At 43.2% G+C, this 17,918-nt stretch overlaps 1 protein-coding gene across 1 annotated transcript in view; it reads right to left on the reverse strand.

The window, feature by feature from the left end:
- Window positions 1-17,918, reverse strand: part of LOC126252368 (dipeptidase 1-like) — a 347,955-nt gene that overhangs the window by 90,641 nt on the left and 239,396 nt on the right. The window contains exon 5 of the mRNA XM_049953259.1: window positions 3,077-3,146. Coding sequence (XP_049809216.1) covers window positions 3,077-3,146 — 70 coding nt within the window. The remainder of the gene's footprint in view (window positions 1-3,076; window positions 3,147-17,918) is intronic.

The raw sequence follows: 17,918 nt of genomic DNA on the forward strand, positions 1-17,918 counted from the left end.
TCATATAACTGATTCGCCTCGATGGGCAACGAATCCAAGACTTTCAGTGCGGATGCACAAGTACGTCCGACCTCCTGGGAGAATCTCTAAGTAGCGAGCATGAAGGACATGGACAGGGACTGTGGATAGGTGGAGCTGGGTGGGAATATCGGACGACCGAAAGGCGTGCCTAGATAGACCGTACGGTTGCGATAAACACTGTATCCGGGTGCGCTAGTGGTTAACGAAACTGCCTAACATGCAGGAGATCTCGAGTTCGAATAGCAGCCGGCACACATTTTCACTTGCCGCCGCTGTTCACTCGTAAAGTCCCGATGCAACTGACATCAGTTGTCCCTTCCGTTTCCTTTTCGTTCTTCCTCCTCCACCTTCAATATACATATAAGTGATTTTTAGCAAGAAGTGGTACGCTGTAATATCTCGAATCAAAACCCAACGCTCCTTGGTCCGGCTGAACGGAGTGTTTGAAGATAGTCTTTCAGTGTCATATATCATTGTTGGCGCCGGTGTTCTACTACACCACCAGCCCAGTATTGGACGGCATATACGGTACGGTATATAGGACGCCGATTTCCAACCTCGATATTAGTTTTCAGTGGGCCCAGCACCGCCATTTTTGTCTCTAAGTGGCGGACAGATGGATCGCCGAAAATTGTGACAGGTTAATTTTAGGATCCGCCTGCAAACCCGAATATACTATAAAGAATTATCAAGCCGGGAAAGTCTATAACTTCACAACATACGTTATTTCAGTTAGATCCATGTAATACATTACCATCAGAGAAACTAGATAATTTTCATAAAACTATCCAAACGAAAGTTAGACGTATTATCTATGCTCAAAAGTATGCTAATGACCTGATTTACGTTCTTCCTGAGTTTCATGCAGCTTTCTTGGTGGTCCTTGTGGTTACGACAAGCGACCAATAGAAAATCTTGTTCTGTTGCGCGTCTGTCCACATGCACATATCGGGATACATGTAATTATAGATGAGACAGTTCTTGTCACTTGCTATATTACAATAAGTGATGTTCCAAAAACTTCTATTACATTCATTAGCATCTGACGCAAGTAATACCCGTATTGAAACTTTCTGTCAGATTAAAACTGTGTGCCGAACCGAGACTCGGACTCGGGACCAATGTCTTTCGCGGGTAAGTCCTCTACTGGTATTTGTTTCACATAAATCATTCAGCAACCCTAACTCAAAACTAAATTTTTTGTGAATAAGGGACTTCGTAAGAATATCGTGACTCCCAAAATTCTTTACTAATTCAAAGTACTTTTACTCTCTAAAAGATTCGAGAAGCAAGCATTAATCGTCGTTCATTTTTTGTGTCGCTTTGCGTTAACTAATGTCACTTAGCAAGTCGGACCTCGAAATTTCATGACGAAAATTTTTGTGCTGGATTTGGGCTCCTGTCCAGCAACAAATTTTTCTGTTACCGAAACACGAAAGATGTAGTTTAATTCAAAATGAACACTGTGCATATGTTTAAACTTGAATGCCACGAATGGGCGTTAAATGTCTTCTTTCATCAGCAGCGAGATGAGTACATATTTGAAACAGAAATAACATGACGAAAATTCCGATGCAGAATCCGAGACGAATCCCGAACGTACAGTCACCGGTGAAAACACACGTTAAGATGTTAACTACTGGATTCTTTTTCACCAGTAGGTCGGAGTGCAATGTTTAAACACGAAATGACGTAATGAACACTTTCGTATTTGACTGTGAGTTGAAACCGGCACCGCACGTTTGTGTCAATAACGCATGATGAGACATTAAAAATCAAACTGTGGTTTTGTCTAGCATTTAGGTGTACATGCTAGAGCTTGAAACGACACGATGAAAATTGTTGTGTCCGACCAGAACATCAACCCAGCCACGCGTCTTTCGATGACACATGAGGAGTTTGGAATCATGGGGAAAAAACGAACGGATTGAATGCTACCGTCCCAAAGGCGCCCAATTCCGCGAATGGAAGTATTCGGGTCCAAATCCCAGCCCAGCATCAGTGTTTTGAGCATCTCAAGTTGAATAAAAATATGATGTAAGTGCTCTGTGACCTGACATAACGATTGATTTATTAACTAAAATAAAATTTCAACAGTGAAATTCTTGCTGTTGACAACTTTCCCCACCTTCTACCCATCATGGCCCAAGCTGAACCGACTCGGCTCCAGTCAGTAGCGAAGGGACATCACATGTAATGTGGATTTGGAACCACGGTGCAATCAATGTTCTTCGACTGACGTTATCAGAGGTGAAGTTGGCCCATTCTTACCTGTTAATAATGGTCGCCTGAAACGGGAATCCAACCCAAATCTTAAACATACCATGCTAGCATCAGTTCAATAGGCCACCTGACACCACGCTTTACTGGGTCATGACTACCTTGTAACGGAAGAACCCACATCGGATAAGAGTTCTGATTGTCTGGAGACTGATTACAGCCTGTTAATCAAGCGCTTTTGTGCATGGTAGAACTATCATGCACAGAAATATCAGAGTGAAAATATTCGGATGTCCTGATTTGCATTTCCACTCCAGCCCACATAACGTACCTTTCTTGCAGCTCTCCTATTCACTTTTCGGTAGAGTGATTTAACTTCACAAAATCAATACCGCAGAGACCGCTAGAGATCACTGATTTGAATAACAATCACTCAAAGATTTAAAATAACACCAAGGTGTAGTAACTACGATGAACCACTTAATTGTGGATGAGACAGAACTTAACACTTGCAAAACTCAAATAATGACAATAAGCGACGTTTCAAAAATATTACTATTCTTACTCGTGTCTGAGACCATATTACCTGTAACTCTGCCTCACAAATAATTCTCTATGATAATTCCAGCTATTATTAGTACAGAAGTTTTCGTCATAATATTTATAGTTCAGACTCATGCACATCTCGCTACTATTGAAACAATTCACTATTTAATGTTTGTTCAATGATAGAAGGCAGCCAGCGATAGGTACCAGGTTAGAATATCAGTTATTACGTTTTAGTTGGAAATCCACATGAATAAATGAAGTTGCTCTTGGCAACTTGTTACTTTACCTTGCCGAAGGACGTCAAACCACCATGATGTGGGAACTTATCATCGTTGTGGTCTGACGAGGAATCCGCCCTGAAAACGAAAAAGAGACCCATGGTATTAACGACAAAGGAAAGCGTCCTAACAAATTATTTATAATGAAAGCACATAAACGATGCGCGGCATCGTTATTATACACTCCTGGAAATTGCAATAAGAACACCGTGAATTCATTGTCCCAGGAAGGGGAAACTTTATTGACACATTCCTGGGGTCAGATACATCACATGATCACACTGACAGAACCACAGGCACATAGACACAGGCAACAGAGCATGCACAATGTCGGCACTAGTACAGTGTATATCCACCTTTCGCAGCAATGCAGGCTGCTGTTCTCCCATGGAGACGATCGTAGAGATGCTGGATGTAGTCCTGTGGAACGGCTTGCCATGCCATTTCCACCTGGCGCCTCAGTTGGACCAGCGTTCGTGCTCGACGTGCAGACCGCGTGAGACGACGCTTCATGCAGTCCCAAACATGCTCAATGGGGGACAGATCCGGAGATCTTGCTGGCCAGGGTAGTTAACTTACACCTTCTAGAGCACGTTGGGTGGCACGGGATACATGCGGACGTGCATTGTCCTGTTGGAACAGCAAGTTCCCTTGCCGGTCTAGGAATGGTAGAACGATGGGTTCGATGACGGTTTGGATGTACCGTGCACTATTCAGTGTCCCCTCGACGATCACCAGTGGTGTACGGCCAGTGTAGGAGATCGCTCCCCACACCATGATGCCGGGTGTTGGCCCTGTGTGCCTCGGTCGTATGCAGTCCTGATTGTGGCGCTCACCTGCACGGCGCCAAACACGCATACGACCATCACTGGCACCAAGGCAGAAGCGACTCTCATCGCTGAAGACGACGCGTCTCCATTCGTCCCTCCATTCACGCCTGTCGCGACACCACTGGAGGCGGGCTGCACGATGTTGGGGCGTGAGCGGAAGACGGCCTAACGGTGTGCGGGACCGTAGCCCAGCTTCATGGAGACGGTTGCGAATGGTCCTCGCCGATACCCCAGCAGTAACAGTGTCCCTAATTTGCTGGGAAGTGGCGGTGCGGTCCCCTACGGCACTGCGTAGGATCCTACGGTCTTGGCGTGCATCCGTGCGTCGCTGCGGTCCGGTCCCAGGTCGACGGGCACGTGCACCTTCCGCCGACCACTGGCGACAACATCGATGTACTGTGGAGACCTCACGCCCCACGTGTTGAGCAATTCGGCGGTACGTCCACCCGGCCTCCCGCATGCCCACTATACGCCCTCGCTCAAAGTCAGTCAACTGCACATACGGTTCACGTCCACGCTGTCGCGGCATGCTACCAGTGTTAAAGACTGCGATGGAGCTCCGTATGCCACGGCAAACTGGCTGACACTGACGGCGGCGGTGCACAAATGCTGCGCAGCTAGCGCCATTCGACGGCCAACACCGCGGTTCCTGGTGTGTCCGCTGTGCCGTGCGTGTGATCATTGCTTGTACAGCCCTCTCGCAGTGTCCGGAGCAAGTATGGTGGGTCTGACACACCGGTGTCAATGTGTTCTTTTTTCCATTTCCAGGAGTGTATTTTCTAGTACACAGTTATTTACAAATAATACAAAAATTACTGTCTTTTGCTGATCACAGTAATCGGTCAAAAATAAAGTGAAGCTCCTGAGAAATCTCGAGATCTACAGCTTGTCATATGCAAACAGTACAAGGGCTACGTTTCGACTATATTTCTGGGGAATATGGGTCTGTTTCTTTTTTTTCCATTCTGTCTCGGTGCCAATGGACACACGTCATGCATGTCCAAACAACAATTCAGTGGAGTCAGTTAGTGATGTGTCAACGGCCTTGCCGCAGTGGCTACACCGGTTCCCGTGAGATCCCGAAGTTAAGCGCTGTCGGGCGTGGTCGGCACTTGGATGGGTGACCATTCAGGCCGCCATTCGCGGTTGCCATTTTTCGGGGTGCACTAAGCCTCGTGATGCCAATTGAGGAGCTACTCGACCGAATAGCAGCGGCTTCGGTCAAGAATACCATCATAACGACCGGGAGAGCGGTGTGCTGACCCTGCGCCCCTCCTATCTGCATCCTCCCTGAGGATGACACGGCGGTCGGATGGTCCCGCTAGGCCACTCGTGCCCTTAAGACGGAGTGCTTTTTAGTTACTGATGTACTGATGTGTTATGCATAGAGGTTGACATACTGTATCGTATTACTACAGATACAATTAGTTATTAGTTACCATTAAGACCTGAGTTCTTAGAATTATACGGTGTGGCCCGCTTAAACGTTTCAGCTCAGATGTCGCTGGAACAAAAATAGATACTGAAAAAGTACTTTCATGGGTATGAATCTAAGGCGTGGGCTCATAAAAGTAAATACTACGAGACAGAATTAAACGTAATCAAATTTTAGTATCACCACAAACTTGTGTATTTTTTAATGGACACCCCATATTATGTCTTATGCAATCAAAACATAAAAAATCACGTCAATTACATCCCGAGAAACTGCAAAGTGAATTTGACTCTTCAAATAAAGGAAACGTGCCACTATTCCGCATCGTGAGAGACAAGCGTGAAACCGACGTTGCTCGTAATCGCGATGTGATTGACGTACTATCTTACTTCCACTGTTATCACTATGGCCGGAAGAAATAATAGGATTTCAGGCTACAAACATTGATATGTACATAATGGTTTCCCTTTTGCGCCTTTTTTTTTTATCTACAAACACACTACGGAACAGTTTACGCCGACCCGTTACACTACCCTATGCAACCCCTCGCCTCTGCAGTTCTGTTCTTTAAAGGACTGCAGTCAGCTTTGTATGTGGAAACAACTCACTACGAAGCAGGTTGATGTGTGCTGAGGTTTGTACAAGTAAATGGCACTGGTGTACTGTACACTGTAATTGGTATCAATAATGAAAATGTGACATTAATTTACCTGTTCATCCGTTCTAGGCATTCGACATGCTTTTCACAAATGAAGAAATGCTTGACGTGTTATTACTTTACGGAGAAAGTCTCAACCCAGCGTTATCCTAATCCGGATAGACATCATCCTACATGTCCTGGCTTCGCCAGGTAGAACATCAACATAGAGGAGTGTCGACTTGTGGCGTGGTATTGTAAGACAACACATCATTGGCCAGTACTTCATTGGTGGCACTCTTACCGGGCGACAGTACAGCCGGTTCTTTAGATTTACGTTACCTGGACTGATAGAAGAGCTACCTCTTCATCTGCATCAAATAATGTGGTATCAGCATGATGGATGCGCTGAACATAATGCACTAAACCAACAGTTCCCAAATCGCTAGAGTCAACGGGACAGCTCTTTTCACATGAAGACGTGAAAAATATGATGTATCAACAGGATCCAACAACAATGGACAAAACGAAATCTCTTATTACCACTGCATATGCTGCAGTAACACCAGAAACTCTGACAGCAATGAGTCGATCAGTGTAGGCGTGTGCACAGTGGTGTTTCGATGTAAATGGCTGTCTCTTCGAGCATACATTATAAGGTTTCTGATGTGAGAAATGTGACTGCATACTGTTGTACGTTCTGTGTGTTTCTGAGAATACGTATGTTTGATTTGTAGGTACTATTGGAAGTTTATGTAGTCATTTAACCATGTGTAAAAGTTCATAACGCAGTCATTGGAAGTGTTGAATGACATTTTCTGTATATGTCATGTACCATTATGTAATGGATGCAAAACTATGTACAGGTAGCATTTATCCCTCTGTTAGATCTTTGGTCAGTCATTAATTATGTTTACCCTGCCGGTGAATTCGGTATTTCGTTAGAGTTGTGTCCATTCTAGTACTGCAGTAACGATCAATAAAACACGTACAAATAAACCCTGTCTTTATTTTTCATTGCGTATGTCTGGACACAAGTATTGGTTCCAGTCCACGTAATAAGAGTAAATAGCAATAAGTATAGTATTTGTCGCATCGCAGTACGTCAATGACATCGCGATTACGAACAACGTGGGGTTCACACTTACATCTCACGATGTTCAATAGCGGCGCGGTCGTTTATTTCAACTGTCAAATTCGCTTTGCAATTTCTCGGGATGTAACTGACGCATTGCGATGGAATCAACGCCATTCATTTTGTGATTTTTCATGCTATTGACAGTCTAATTAATAAATAATAGGGGGTGGCATTTAAAAATACAAGTTTGTGTTGAAACTAATATTTGCTTGCGTTTTAGAATGTCTCATTGAGCCGTGACTGGCTCATGCTATGCGCTGGATTAATCCTTCGTTGCGATTCTGCGTTTAGTCTCCCGCGGTTATCGCGATTATGCTGTCATCCTCTCCTTCCGCGGGTGGCAGCAGCGGTGTGCATCGATATTCGCACCTTGGACTATCTTTGACCTGGCGCTTATAGTTTCCGGCTGGTCGGTGTGCGACCAGTCGGCCGGTTGGCGTGGAGCAGCGAGAAATTCTCCGTGGGACGTAGTTTGGCCGGGACCGCTGGTGTCCCTGCGTGTGTCAGAGTGTGTGGGGCTGTCCCATCGCTACGAGGTCAACGGCTCACTGACCCTGGACACGAAAGTTGAGTTCTGATTTAATCTACCAGCAAGTTAAGACTGCTCACATTGTGTCGTTTGGAGTACGTTGTCGGCTGGTGGGATATTCCCGCCAGCGACCACGTGGTTTTCAAGCTGGAAAATTCTACCCACCCTCCGGTGGAGTTTCACTGTATTTGGTTATTTGAATTGAAGTGGACCAGCGGAATCTTCTGCCTTGTGGTCGTTAACGTTCCGGTTACCTGCCCTGGCCGTTGACGTAAATTTCAGGCAGTGTAGTTTCCTAAATCGTGTTGTTGCTGTCCAGCACGGTGTATAGTTTGACATCTCTATGTATGATTGGTTGTGGGTGCCAATATCTTCTACGTTGTTCCTTTGAACTCCCTGTTGTGCCCTGGTAGAGTGAAGTGGAAGTTATCCTGTCGCTGAGTCCGTTGACTGTCGGTCAGTTCGGTTGCCGCCGGATCGTGAAAGGTTGGCCCGACTGCCTGTCTCACCTATGCGAGCGTTAGTTTTTGGATTCCAGGCCGACCCTCCAACATCTGAGCGCCCTTGGGTGTACTGCCTTTTTTTATTTGTTCCTGTTGTTTGAACTTGTATGGCTTCTAGCCGATTTTTTTAAAAATTAAGGTTGTTTTGCCCTTAAGGCGTAAGATTCTTTAGGCCTTCAGCCTAATTTAAAGAACTGTTTACGTAAGACCTTTGGCATTTTAAAGGTTTTAATGCTGTTGAATTTTAAGTGTTGAGCCTTCAGCCGAGTTTTAGTTTGTTTTGCTCTTAAGGCCTTCAGCCTAAATTAAAGAACTGTTTCACATAAGGCCTTTGGTATTAAAAAAAAATAATGTTGTGGAGTTTTAAGTGCTAGGCCTTAGGCCGATCTGAATTTAACTTGTTTGCTCTTGAAGTGTCTGATTCTTTGGGCCTTCAGCCAAACTAAAGAACTGTTTTAAGATAAGGCTCTGCCTTTTAAATTTCTCTTTTAGTTGAGTTTTGCCTATTAAGAACTGTTTTACGTAAGGCCTTTGTTTTTTTTTAATTAATGATGTTAAGCCTTAAGTGTTGGGCTTTCAGCCGATTTTGAATTCAAATTGTTTGCTCTGAAAATCTCAGATTCTTTGGGCCTTCAACATAAGTAAAGAACTGTTGTGAGATAAGGCTTGCCTTTTAATTTCTGATTATGCTTGCGTTTTAAGTTATTGGCATTCAGCCCTTTTTAAATTAAAGTGGCTTTCAGCCGATAATTAAGTCCCAAAGGTTAAAGCTATGTGTTTAAAAAAATTTTTTTGGGCTCTTGTAATGTTTGATCAAATATTAAAGTTGTATGTTCGAGTGTAGCTGACAGCCCCTTATTTTGGCCCCTTTCCACAATTTAAAATTACTGTCCAGTCCTGCAGGTTAAGCTGGGCGACTCACTCATAGTATTTACTTTCATGAGCCCTGTCTTTCATTCATACGCTTTAAAGTCGTTCTTCAGTATCTATTGTTGTTCCACAGATATTTTCGCTGAAACGTTTAAGATGGCCACGCTCCATAGGCATATATTTTATAGAGTTGTGCTTCATGTGCTACTCTCTTGTACCGTTTACCGGGCAGTAAAGTACTTTGTAATTTGACGTACGTTATACCACGCACAAAAGGACGCAACAGCAATGCGTAGAATTACGTATGTTTTAATGCTAGCAGAATTAACTTGATGTGTTCTATACCAATGTTCAGTAAAAATCTTCATTGCACTATCGCAGGGTATAATACGAACAATCATTATTTACTTTCCCTCACCTCCTACATAAGGATAACATGAATATTTACGATTTAAAACGGAGAAATGTTTCAAGAAGCTGACTCTTTCTGGCCTAGACCTCCTATTACGTTTGTATCAATACAAAACGGAAATTACATTTCTGAGCCATGAAGACATCATTCATCTTTCAGTAGTTTGCCTACTATGGCAGCGGATTCTGGATTTTGGATACTACATTATGTAAGGTATAACAAAAGTGAGGGTTCGTAGAGAGTGGCATGAGGGGCAAATTGAGGATAAGAACCGAGTCGAGGAAACATCATCCACTGACTCTACAAAGCGTCGCGCTAAGAGGTTCCAACATCTTTTTTTTTTCCTTCAATATCCGTCAAAGCTGCAATAATAGTCATATTTTTGTGGTGACTCCACAAAGAAATGACTGTTATCGTGACTGACGAATATTTAAGGTGAAATGAAGATTTTAATAACCGATTACTGGTTCTATCCTCCATTAGTATGTTGTAACTTCCGTACGTATGCTGCAACTCTGTCGCTAGACACCTTCTGATTATTTCAGAATGGTAAAGAGCAGCAGTCAGTCGTCCGTTCCATCCTAGCTTCATCAAAGCAGATCCACATATCGGCTAGTAACTAGCCGTTATCAATGCAGTATTTCGGAGTTGTTACACATGCCTTAGTACTCTACACCTGTTGTTCAGGCTGAGACAACAGGCGTGGACGTACTAGGGCTGTAAACGATGACCACGGTATAGTAAGGAAGCAAATAATAGGCCTGATAATGTCATCATAATACAGATGGTATTGGAAATACATCACATTATTACTGCTGAAACACCAAAATATTATTTAGTTAGGGAACCAATAGCATGGGTTTCTAAGAAAGGAAGCAAAAAGCTCACGCAAAGAATCAAAATCAGAGAGTGTGAAAGAGACTTATTAAGAAATTAGAACTAATATTATTACGGAAAATGATAGAGATCCAAGAATTAAACGTAATGGTCTTTCTTACGGCTTATGAACTTGCGTTAAGAGAAGTAAGTATACGAGGTCTATCTTTTTAACTTATTTTATCTGGACTGTTTGGGTCTGTACTGTCTGGCTGTGAACAGTTTCTCATATGCATTCGTAGAGTATGGGCACCGTTTGTGAGTCAACCATCCTTGAGAACATTCCATGTGGGCTAGGCTGCAGCAGCCAACGTGGATGACATAACATTTGTGTGGAAACTCAGCTGAGAATGTAACGGCTGCATTGTCACTATTTCAGAAAGAAGAAAGGGCTGAGTTCCTGATAGCTGTGCTAGAGCAGTCGTGAAAAGAAAGAAAAAACAGGGTATATAGCAGAGCCAGTTTGGGTAAGGGATACTGGACGACTAGCACATAGCTGTAGCATTACATTGTTAATCACAACTATAATATGTGATAGTTTTTTGTATACATGGTATAAAAAATCAAAATAATATAAAACTTTAATCCGTATGTGTACAAATACCAATTTATTCTGCTAAGCAGAGACCCTGAGAGGATAGCTATACGCTGTTTTCTTTTGTTTGTCAAGCGTATGTTTTAGCTTCAGTTGTCTTTTACGTTCTCACTGATCTTTTTCTGTCTGGGCGTGGTGGAAGAAATATGTAAGTTTTATACACCGAAGCGCCAAAGAAACTGGTATAGCCATGCGTAATCAATCACAGAGATATGTGAACAGGCAGAATACGGCACTGCGGTCCGCAACTCCCATATAAGACAACAAGTGTCTGGCGCAGTTGTTAGACCGGTTACTGCCGCTACAATGGCAGGTTATCAATATTTAAGTGAGTTTGAATGTGGTGTTACAGTCGGCGCACGAGCGATGGGACACAGCATCTCCGAGGTAGCAATGAACTGGGGATTTTCCCGTATGACCATTGAGCCGTGTCGCCTTTAAGTTAGTAGACTTTTCTGTCTGGCGCCACTAGCTCAAGGGTAGTATCGAGTATCCCTCTTGCGGCCCCGTTGCCATTATCTATGAGGAAGAGTTGATATCTGTGTGTTGTGTCCTCTGAAGCTCTTTGCTTGCTGATATATGGTATATACCGGTTCACTGGGCCGAGAGAGTGGTACCACGTTTGGGGATTGGCGGTAGCGTCGCGACAAGAGGTGGTCAAGAGGTCCGAGCAGCTGAAGCCACAAGCTACGCAAGGAGGGCCTGCGCAGAGGAAAGATATCGGAGTACTTCACCGGGGTCAACACCGACTACAAGCAGCAGGCCACATCCCGTCCGTTAGTTGGCAACATCTCTGTCGGACGACCGCTCGTGACCTGGCTGCCCCCTTCTACCTGGCTGTCAGGGGCACCATTCAGTAACCGCCGCGACGTAACGTGGATCCATGGAGCCGCTTGCTGATAAAGGGGAGTAACACGATGTAAGCCTCGTGGTGACTGGTGTCATTGTCTACCCGACGTCCTAATTATTTTCTGTTTTGTACCCGACCCACAGAGTTTTACTCGATCGTCTCTTTGGTCGTAAATATATATCATAGTATTTTACTAGACACTAGTTGTATTTTGAAAATTTGTCTGATATTATATTTCCCTTCCTTTCTAGTTTATACCCGATAATTAATGTCTCAATGAATCAACTCCTCGTCGGAAATACAGTCGGAACTATTGTACCAAGGCACAGGTTGCCGTTAAACACACAGGGGTCTTGTGGTTAGATTTAGATGTCAACCGGTTCAGTTCCTTGATTGTAACTGTATTTAAAATAATCTGAACTATCTGTTTGAAACGTGGCAATGTACTGTGCACGAATAACAATGCTTCAGATAAGAAATAGTTTTAAGAATTTCATTTGATACCTAAGAATATGAGCTGGCTTCGGAAAGGAACCCGGTTGTTGTACGGGAAAAAAACCTAAAGCTCTAGCATTTTTTAAATTACGCTAGCGCCGAATAGCATGTAGCGGGATGGCAGGCAGACGAACCGCCAGAGCGGAGGTAGCGAGCCGAAGGGTTACAATACGAGCCTAGTCGGGCGCGGTAGGCCAGCTCAGTGACTTGTATGAACGTGAGGGCGGAGGGACACAGAACAGCCAGGGTAGCTTAGAAATATGACGCAGCACCACAGGCGGGCACCTATTGCAGATGGAAAAGGTGGACTGATCCGACCAGAGGCTGCTGAAGGGTAAAAAAGTAGTTCGTTTGAAAAAAACTTTAGAGCAGAGGGCCAGAGTAAAATTTACAGAATTGTGTAAATCAAAAATCTATTTGCGCAGATACCCACAGGGAAAGTATAAGATAAAATTGTCTGTTTTAGGGCAGAGATGGTGGCTGACGTCACAAGCGGTTTAGTGGGGGAGAAGGAGCGAGAAGCTCGCCATTGTTGAGGACTAGCGATTAGACCAGGGAATAGTACGGATGGCCAGCAGTTGCGCTCCAGCAGGGTTACCAACTAAGCTTTGCTTTGTGGCTAAAGTAACGGTCGCTTAGGTGGTGAAGTTATTTTGACTGTTAATGAATGTTTATCTTCCTATGTGACAACTGCTGAGGTATAGACGCAAATAGTTAATTGAGCAAAGCTTTGTGCATGAAACAACACGACAGTCGTTGAACACGGTAAGTCAGCTGCTGTGCTCGCTCCTGCTGTTGCAGCTCTGTTTTTGTTTTCTGCCAATGATCATTATGACCAATTGGTTATGATCATGCTTATTTTTTTGTGGACTATCAAGTGTAAGTACTGACTGGGTTCCATGGCATCCGGTAAATACAAGATCCTGGCCTTGTGGACTAGAAGACCAGCGTGGCAGCTGAGAAAATGATATTAAAATAATCACAATTGGGATTAGCCTGATTGAAACAACCAAAGGCAACCGGTATCCGACAGTGGTCTTAAACCCACTTAGAGGGGCATACCGTCTGACCGATATCTGGCTGGATTCTGGCGTGCAAACTAAGATTCTGCCACTTGTTTGTAATAAATTGTATCAAAGGATTTTGAGGCCAAAGAGTCTCTAGAATATAATTGTTTTTATCAGAGCTGCGTTGCATTATTTAGTACCACCAGACTTCCTCTCCAAGACCTTAGTTCTACGTATCTGCTAAGTCCAGAATCTACAGGGTGCCGAATAACGTACGAGCGGCTGAACTGCAGGTAAGGACAGGTAAGATGACAGGTCGGGAAAGTGCAGAGGCTGACTCACAAAGAGGACCTGCCACGCAGCCCTGTGAATCTACCGCTTACCATACCAGACAGTCCAAGGGGTCCAGTACGTTATAAGATAGGGTTTGTCATTCTGCAGAGGGAATGTTACATGTTGCACTAAGTTGTGCGTTCCTGTCAATGAAAGACCGGGTCATTATTGGTGTATTTTCAACTGGATCTTTTGGTTCCCCCGAGTGAGCTCTCTAGTAATAAGTGCTCATACGTAATATTTTAAAATGGTCCTTCAGAGCGGCCTTCATAACTGAGAAGCAATTTAACTTTTGACATATTAACAGCCAACTGTCACCGGGGCTTTAGGCAGAATAAACTCGTCAAAGGGATCCAAACGCACCTTGGTTGCTGATTGAAATGAAAAGGTTGCTTGCTTTGAAGCAAGCCTTATCATTGTCATAATTGTTCCTTAATTTGTTTAACCTTTAAGCATAGGTGCGCATCTTACCCCGAACCTTTCACCATACAGTTTCCAAATAAAAAAAATCTCTTACGTCATCTGTTTGTGTAATTGAAACACTCTTGTCATCAATATCACTTATATGTTTTCATGTGTTGCAGAAGGGCATTTCATAAGATAAACTGTGTCCAGCGCGGTATAAACACTGCTGCTTCACTCGATAACGGGCGGGCTGCAGGTTAGGGCCCTGGTAATTATTGTCATGTTGTTCTTGTTTTGCTTTCTCTTGTAAAAGCTTATTCATTTCACAAATTTGTTAATCAACAAGTGTCAGATGCGAACCACTCAACGAAACATCATCGACGTGGGCTTTCGGAGCCGAAGTCCTTGATGCCTCCACGACACAAAGCTTGACGCCTCGCCTGGGCCCGACGTCGGACTGTTGATGACTGGAAACATGTTGCGTACTCGGACGAGTGTCGCTTCAAATTGCATCGAGCGGATGGACGTGTACGGGTATTGAGACAACCTCATGCATCAATGAACCCTGCATGTCAGCAGGGGACTGTTCAAGCTGATGGAGACACTCTAATAGTGTCGGGGGTGTGCACTTGGAGTGATATGATACCCCTGATACGTTTAGATACGACTCTGACAGGTGACACGTACGTAAGCACCCAGTCTGATCACCTGCATCCATCCATGTCCATTGTGCATTTCGACTAACTTGGTCAATTCCAGCAGGACAATGCGGCGTTCCACACGTCCAGAATTGGTACAGAGTGGCTCCAGGAACGCTCTTAAGAATTTAAACACTTCCGCTGGACACCAAACTCCCCAGACATGAAAATTATTTAGCATATCTGGGATGTCGTGCAACGTGCTTTTCTGAAGAGATCTCCTGCCCCTACCCCGTACTCTTACGAATTTATGGACTGCCCTCCAGGATTCATGTTGCCAATTCCCTCCAGTATACTTCAAATACCAGTCAAGTCCATGCCAAGTCGTGTTGCGGCACTTCTGCGTGCTCGCGGGGGCCCTACACGACATTAGGCAGGTGTACCAGTTTCTTTGGCTCTTCAGTGTATATTGCCTGTTTATTGAATAATTAACTATTTATCTGCCTTTAATTAGTGAGAAATGAAATACCTTACCTGAATAACGTTCTTGGATTACATGTGCATCTTGACGTGATAGAACACTCATGGGAAACTTTTAAAGTATGCGCAGTTTTCGATGTCGTACAGTTTGAGTACTGTTCCTATGTAGAACTATCTCTATCGAGAGGGAACATTTCAGCTCCATCATCCATAAACATCTAATTTATCTATGGACAATTTCAAGCAACGTATTTCGTGTGCACTGCTGCAAAACAGTTTACAAACTGTATTACAAACTGCTTCTGTTGAGAAGAAGAGCACTTGAGATGTGTTCATATTAACATTACAACTTTAAATTTTTAAATGTCATTATGAAAAGAGATTGACACAATATGCGGAAAAGATCGAAATTTAATACTAATGAACAATCATCACCTTTAGAAATTGGCTACTTGAAACTTAAGGGGCTCCGGAAAGGCTCAAAATCATGAAAAGTTCCATTTTTACTTTTTACGTTTTCTGAATCTGCAGACTATTACCTTTTAATAGATATATAATTTATTCAATTCCGAAGACTACAACTATTTTTAAATTTTTTTTGAAATGTGTTCTACACGGGCGTGACCCACTGTGGGGCCGTTAAAATGCTGTCAAATGGTGTTATTATTAACGTCCGTGTTCATCAGGTACATTTTAGTGATGTGAGATAAAGTATGTGTTGTGGCTAACCTGTGATGGTTCAATATATATCGCTGGTGTGATTGTCGATTGTTTCATGTTTATTTACTCTGTCGTTATCTCGAAAATATTCGTAATTAATTCTGTTTCTTGAGTCTCTGTTTTGTTGAAGTATAATAATGAGTAAAAGTAAAGTTATTAGAAATCCTCTGAAGGCTTTTAAGAAAAGGAGAAATGTTGGAAAGCCAAAGGTATGTGTTATTACTGTAAACAATAAAGACCATGAAAATCCCCAACATAGCTTGTGTCCCAAAGAAGAAGACAGTTGGTGTAAATATAACAAAGGATTGCTAACTGGTAAGTGTACACTCATAAGCATAGTCTGCCTCATGCAATAATGGAGGTGATAAAACCTATTTTCAGAGACTTAGCAGCACATGAACTGTTGGAAAAGTGTATTCACGGAAAAACTCAAAACCCCAATGAAAGTGTAAATAGTGTTATATAGTCGAGAATCCCCAAGACTGTATTTGTTGGAATAGAAACACTTCACTTTGGTGTGTATGATGCTGTTGCGACTTTCAATGATGGCAACATTGTAAGGTGCAAGGTATTTAGAAATATGGGAATGAAGATAGGTTCTAACATGGTACGAGCGATGCTTGCTCTAGACAAGGAACGCCTTCGGGCTGCAGACAGGGCTGTAAAGAGTCTAGAAATACAAGCAAGAGTAAACAGGAGGAGGAACAAGAGGAAGCTGGAGGAGGAGTTTGCAGAGGATGAAGATAATCCATCCTATACCTGGAATGCCCTAAAAAGTTAATCCAATCTTTGTCGCTCGATTCCCAAAACTTTTATTTTCTCATACTAATTACATGTTTTCTAAGGATCTTCCAAACATATTTGTTTCAAACTTTAAGTAAATGTTAGTACCTTCTGTATAATTTAACACAGCCTTTTTCAAAAAAACTGTATGTTTTTGAATATATAAATAAAAAATTGCAAAAAATTGTTGTGAATTTTCATTACAATTGAAAAAAATCATCTTTAATAACTGAACTAAAATTTTGTAAAATCCCTGTGTTAAGTTGTAGCCCATATTCCAATAAATAACCTGTAAAAAGTTCAACTTCCTACCTCAAATACTTTGTGAGGAAAGATGTAATTTATAAGCGTTATTTTAACATTGCAAGTATAGGGCGTTCCGGAGCCCCTTAAAGCCATGCTGTCATACACCTGCTGACCAACCTCTGCCTATGGGGTATATGGAGAACAGAACTGGATGAATGCATAGTCAGTACGTCGCTTTCCGACCGGTAAAGTCAGATTCAGACTGAAGAGTCTCTACTTCTCCTCAAAGGAGTCCCTCTGTAGGCACTCAACAGCTCGTTTTCTCCTGTCTCCGCCATCTCAACGGAGAGGAAACTTAAGGTGTTGCAATAACTCGGTCCTGCCACCTCTGCCTGATTCTCAGCTACGGAGTTAGACAGTAATGGCTAAAACTGACTGAGCACTATGGGACTTAACATCTGAGGTCATCAGTCCCCTAGAACTTAGAACTACTTCAACCTAACTAACCGAAGGACATCACACAAATCCATGCCCGAGGCAGGATTCGAATCTGCGACCGTAGCGATCGCGCGGCTCCAGACTGAAGTGCCTATAACCGCTCGGCCACACTGGCCGGCGACAGTAATGTATTTTAAGTAAACAAATTGCTGAGGACAAGTGTAGCATCATATTCTATGCATATTAATTGTTGAAACAATTTGATAACTTACATTTCTACCACCGATATTGAAACACGTATGCTGTTCGCCTCGACTCGTTTCACTGTTACATTAAAACAATGTTTTATCCTAAGCGGCATGCACGTAGATATGCTCGCACCGATGGTGCACTATCTTTGGCGTCTCAGGTAGCCAGATGTGTGGCATATGTCACAGGAGGTTCTGTAGTTTGCTGCGGCAAATCAGAAGTTTGCCGTGAGAATTACACTGCTTCACAACCAACGTGAAGCACTCAGAAGACATGGTCGCATGTCAGTAACTTCGTACACGTACATACCATCGGCGGTTATGTAAATGACTTGGAGTTGCAATTCTCTGTGACAGGTAGAACAACCACCAGAGAGAATTA

The sequence above is a fragment of the Schistocerca nitens genome, chromosome 4 (assembly GCF_023898315.1).
Source record: "Schistocerca nitens isolate TAMUIC-IGC-003100 chromosome 4, iqSchNite1.1, whole genome shotgun sequence".
Lineage (NCBI taxonomy): Eukaryota > Metazoa > Arthropoda > Insecta > Orthoptera > Acrididae > Schistocerca > Schistocerca nitens.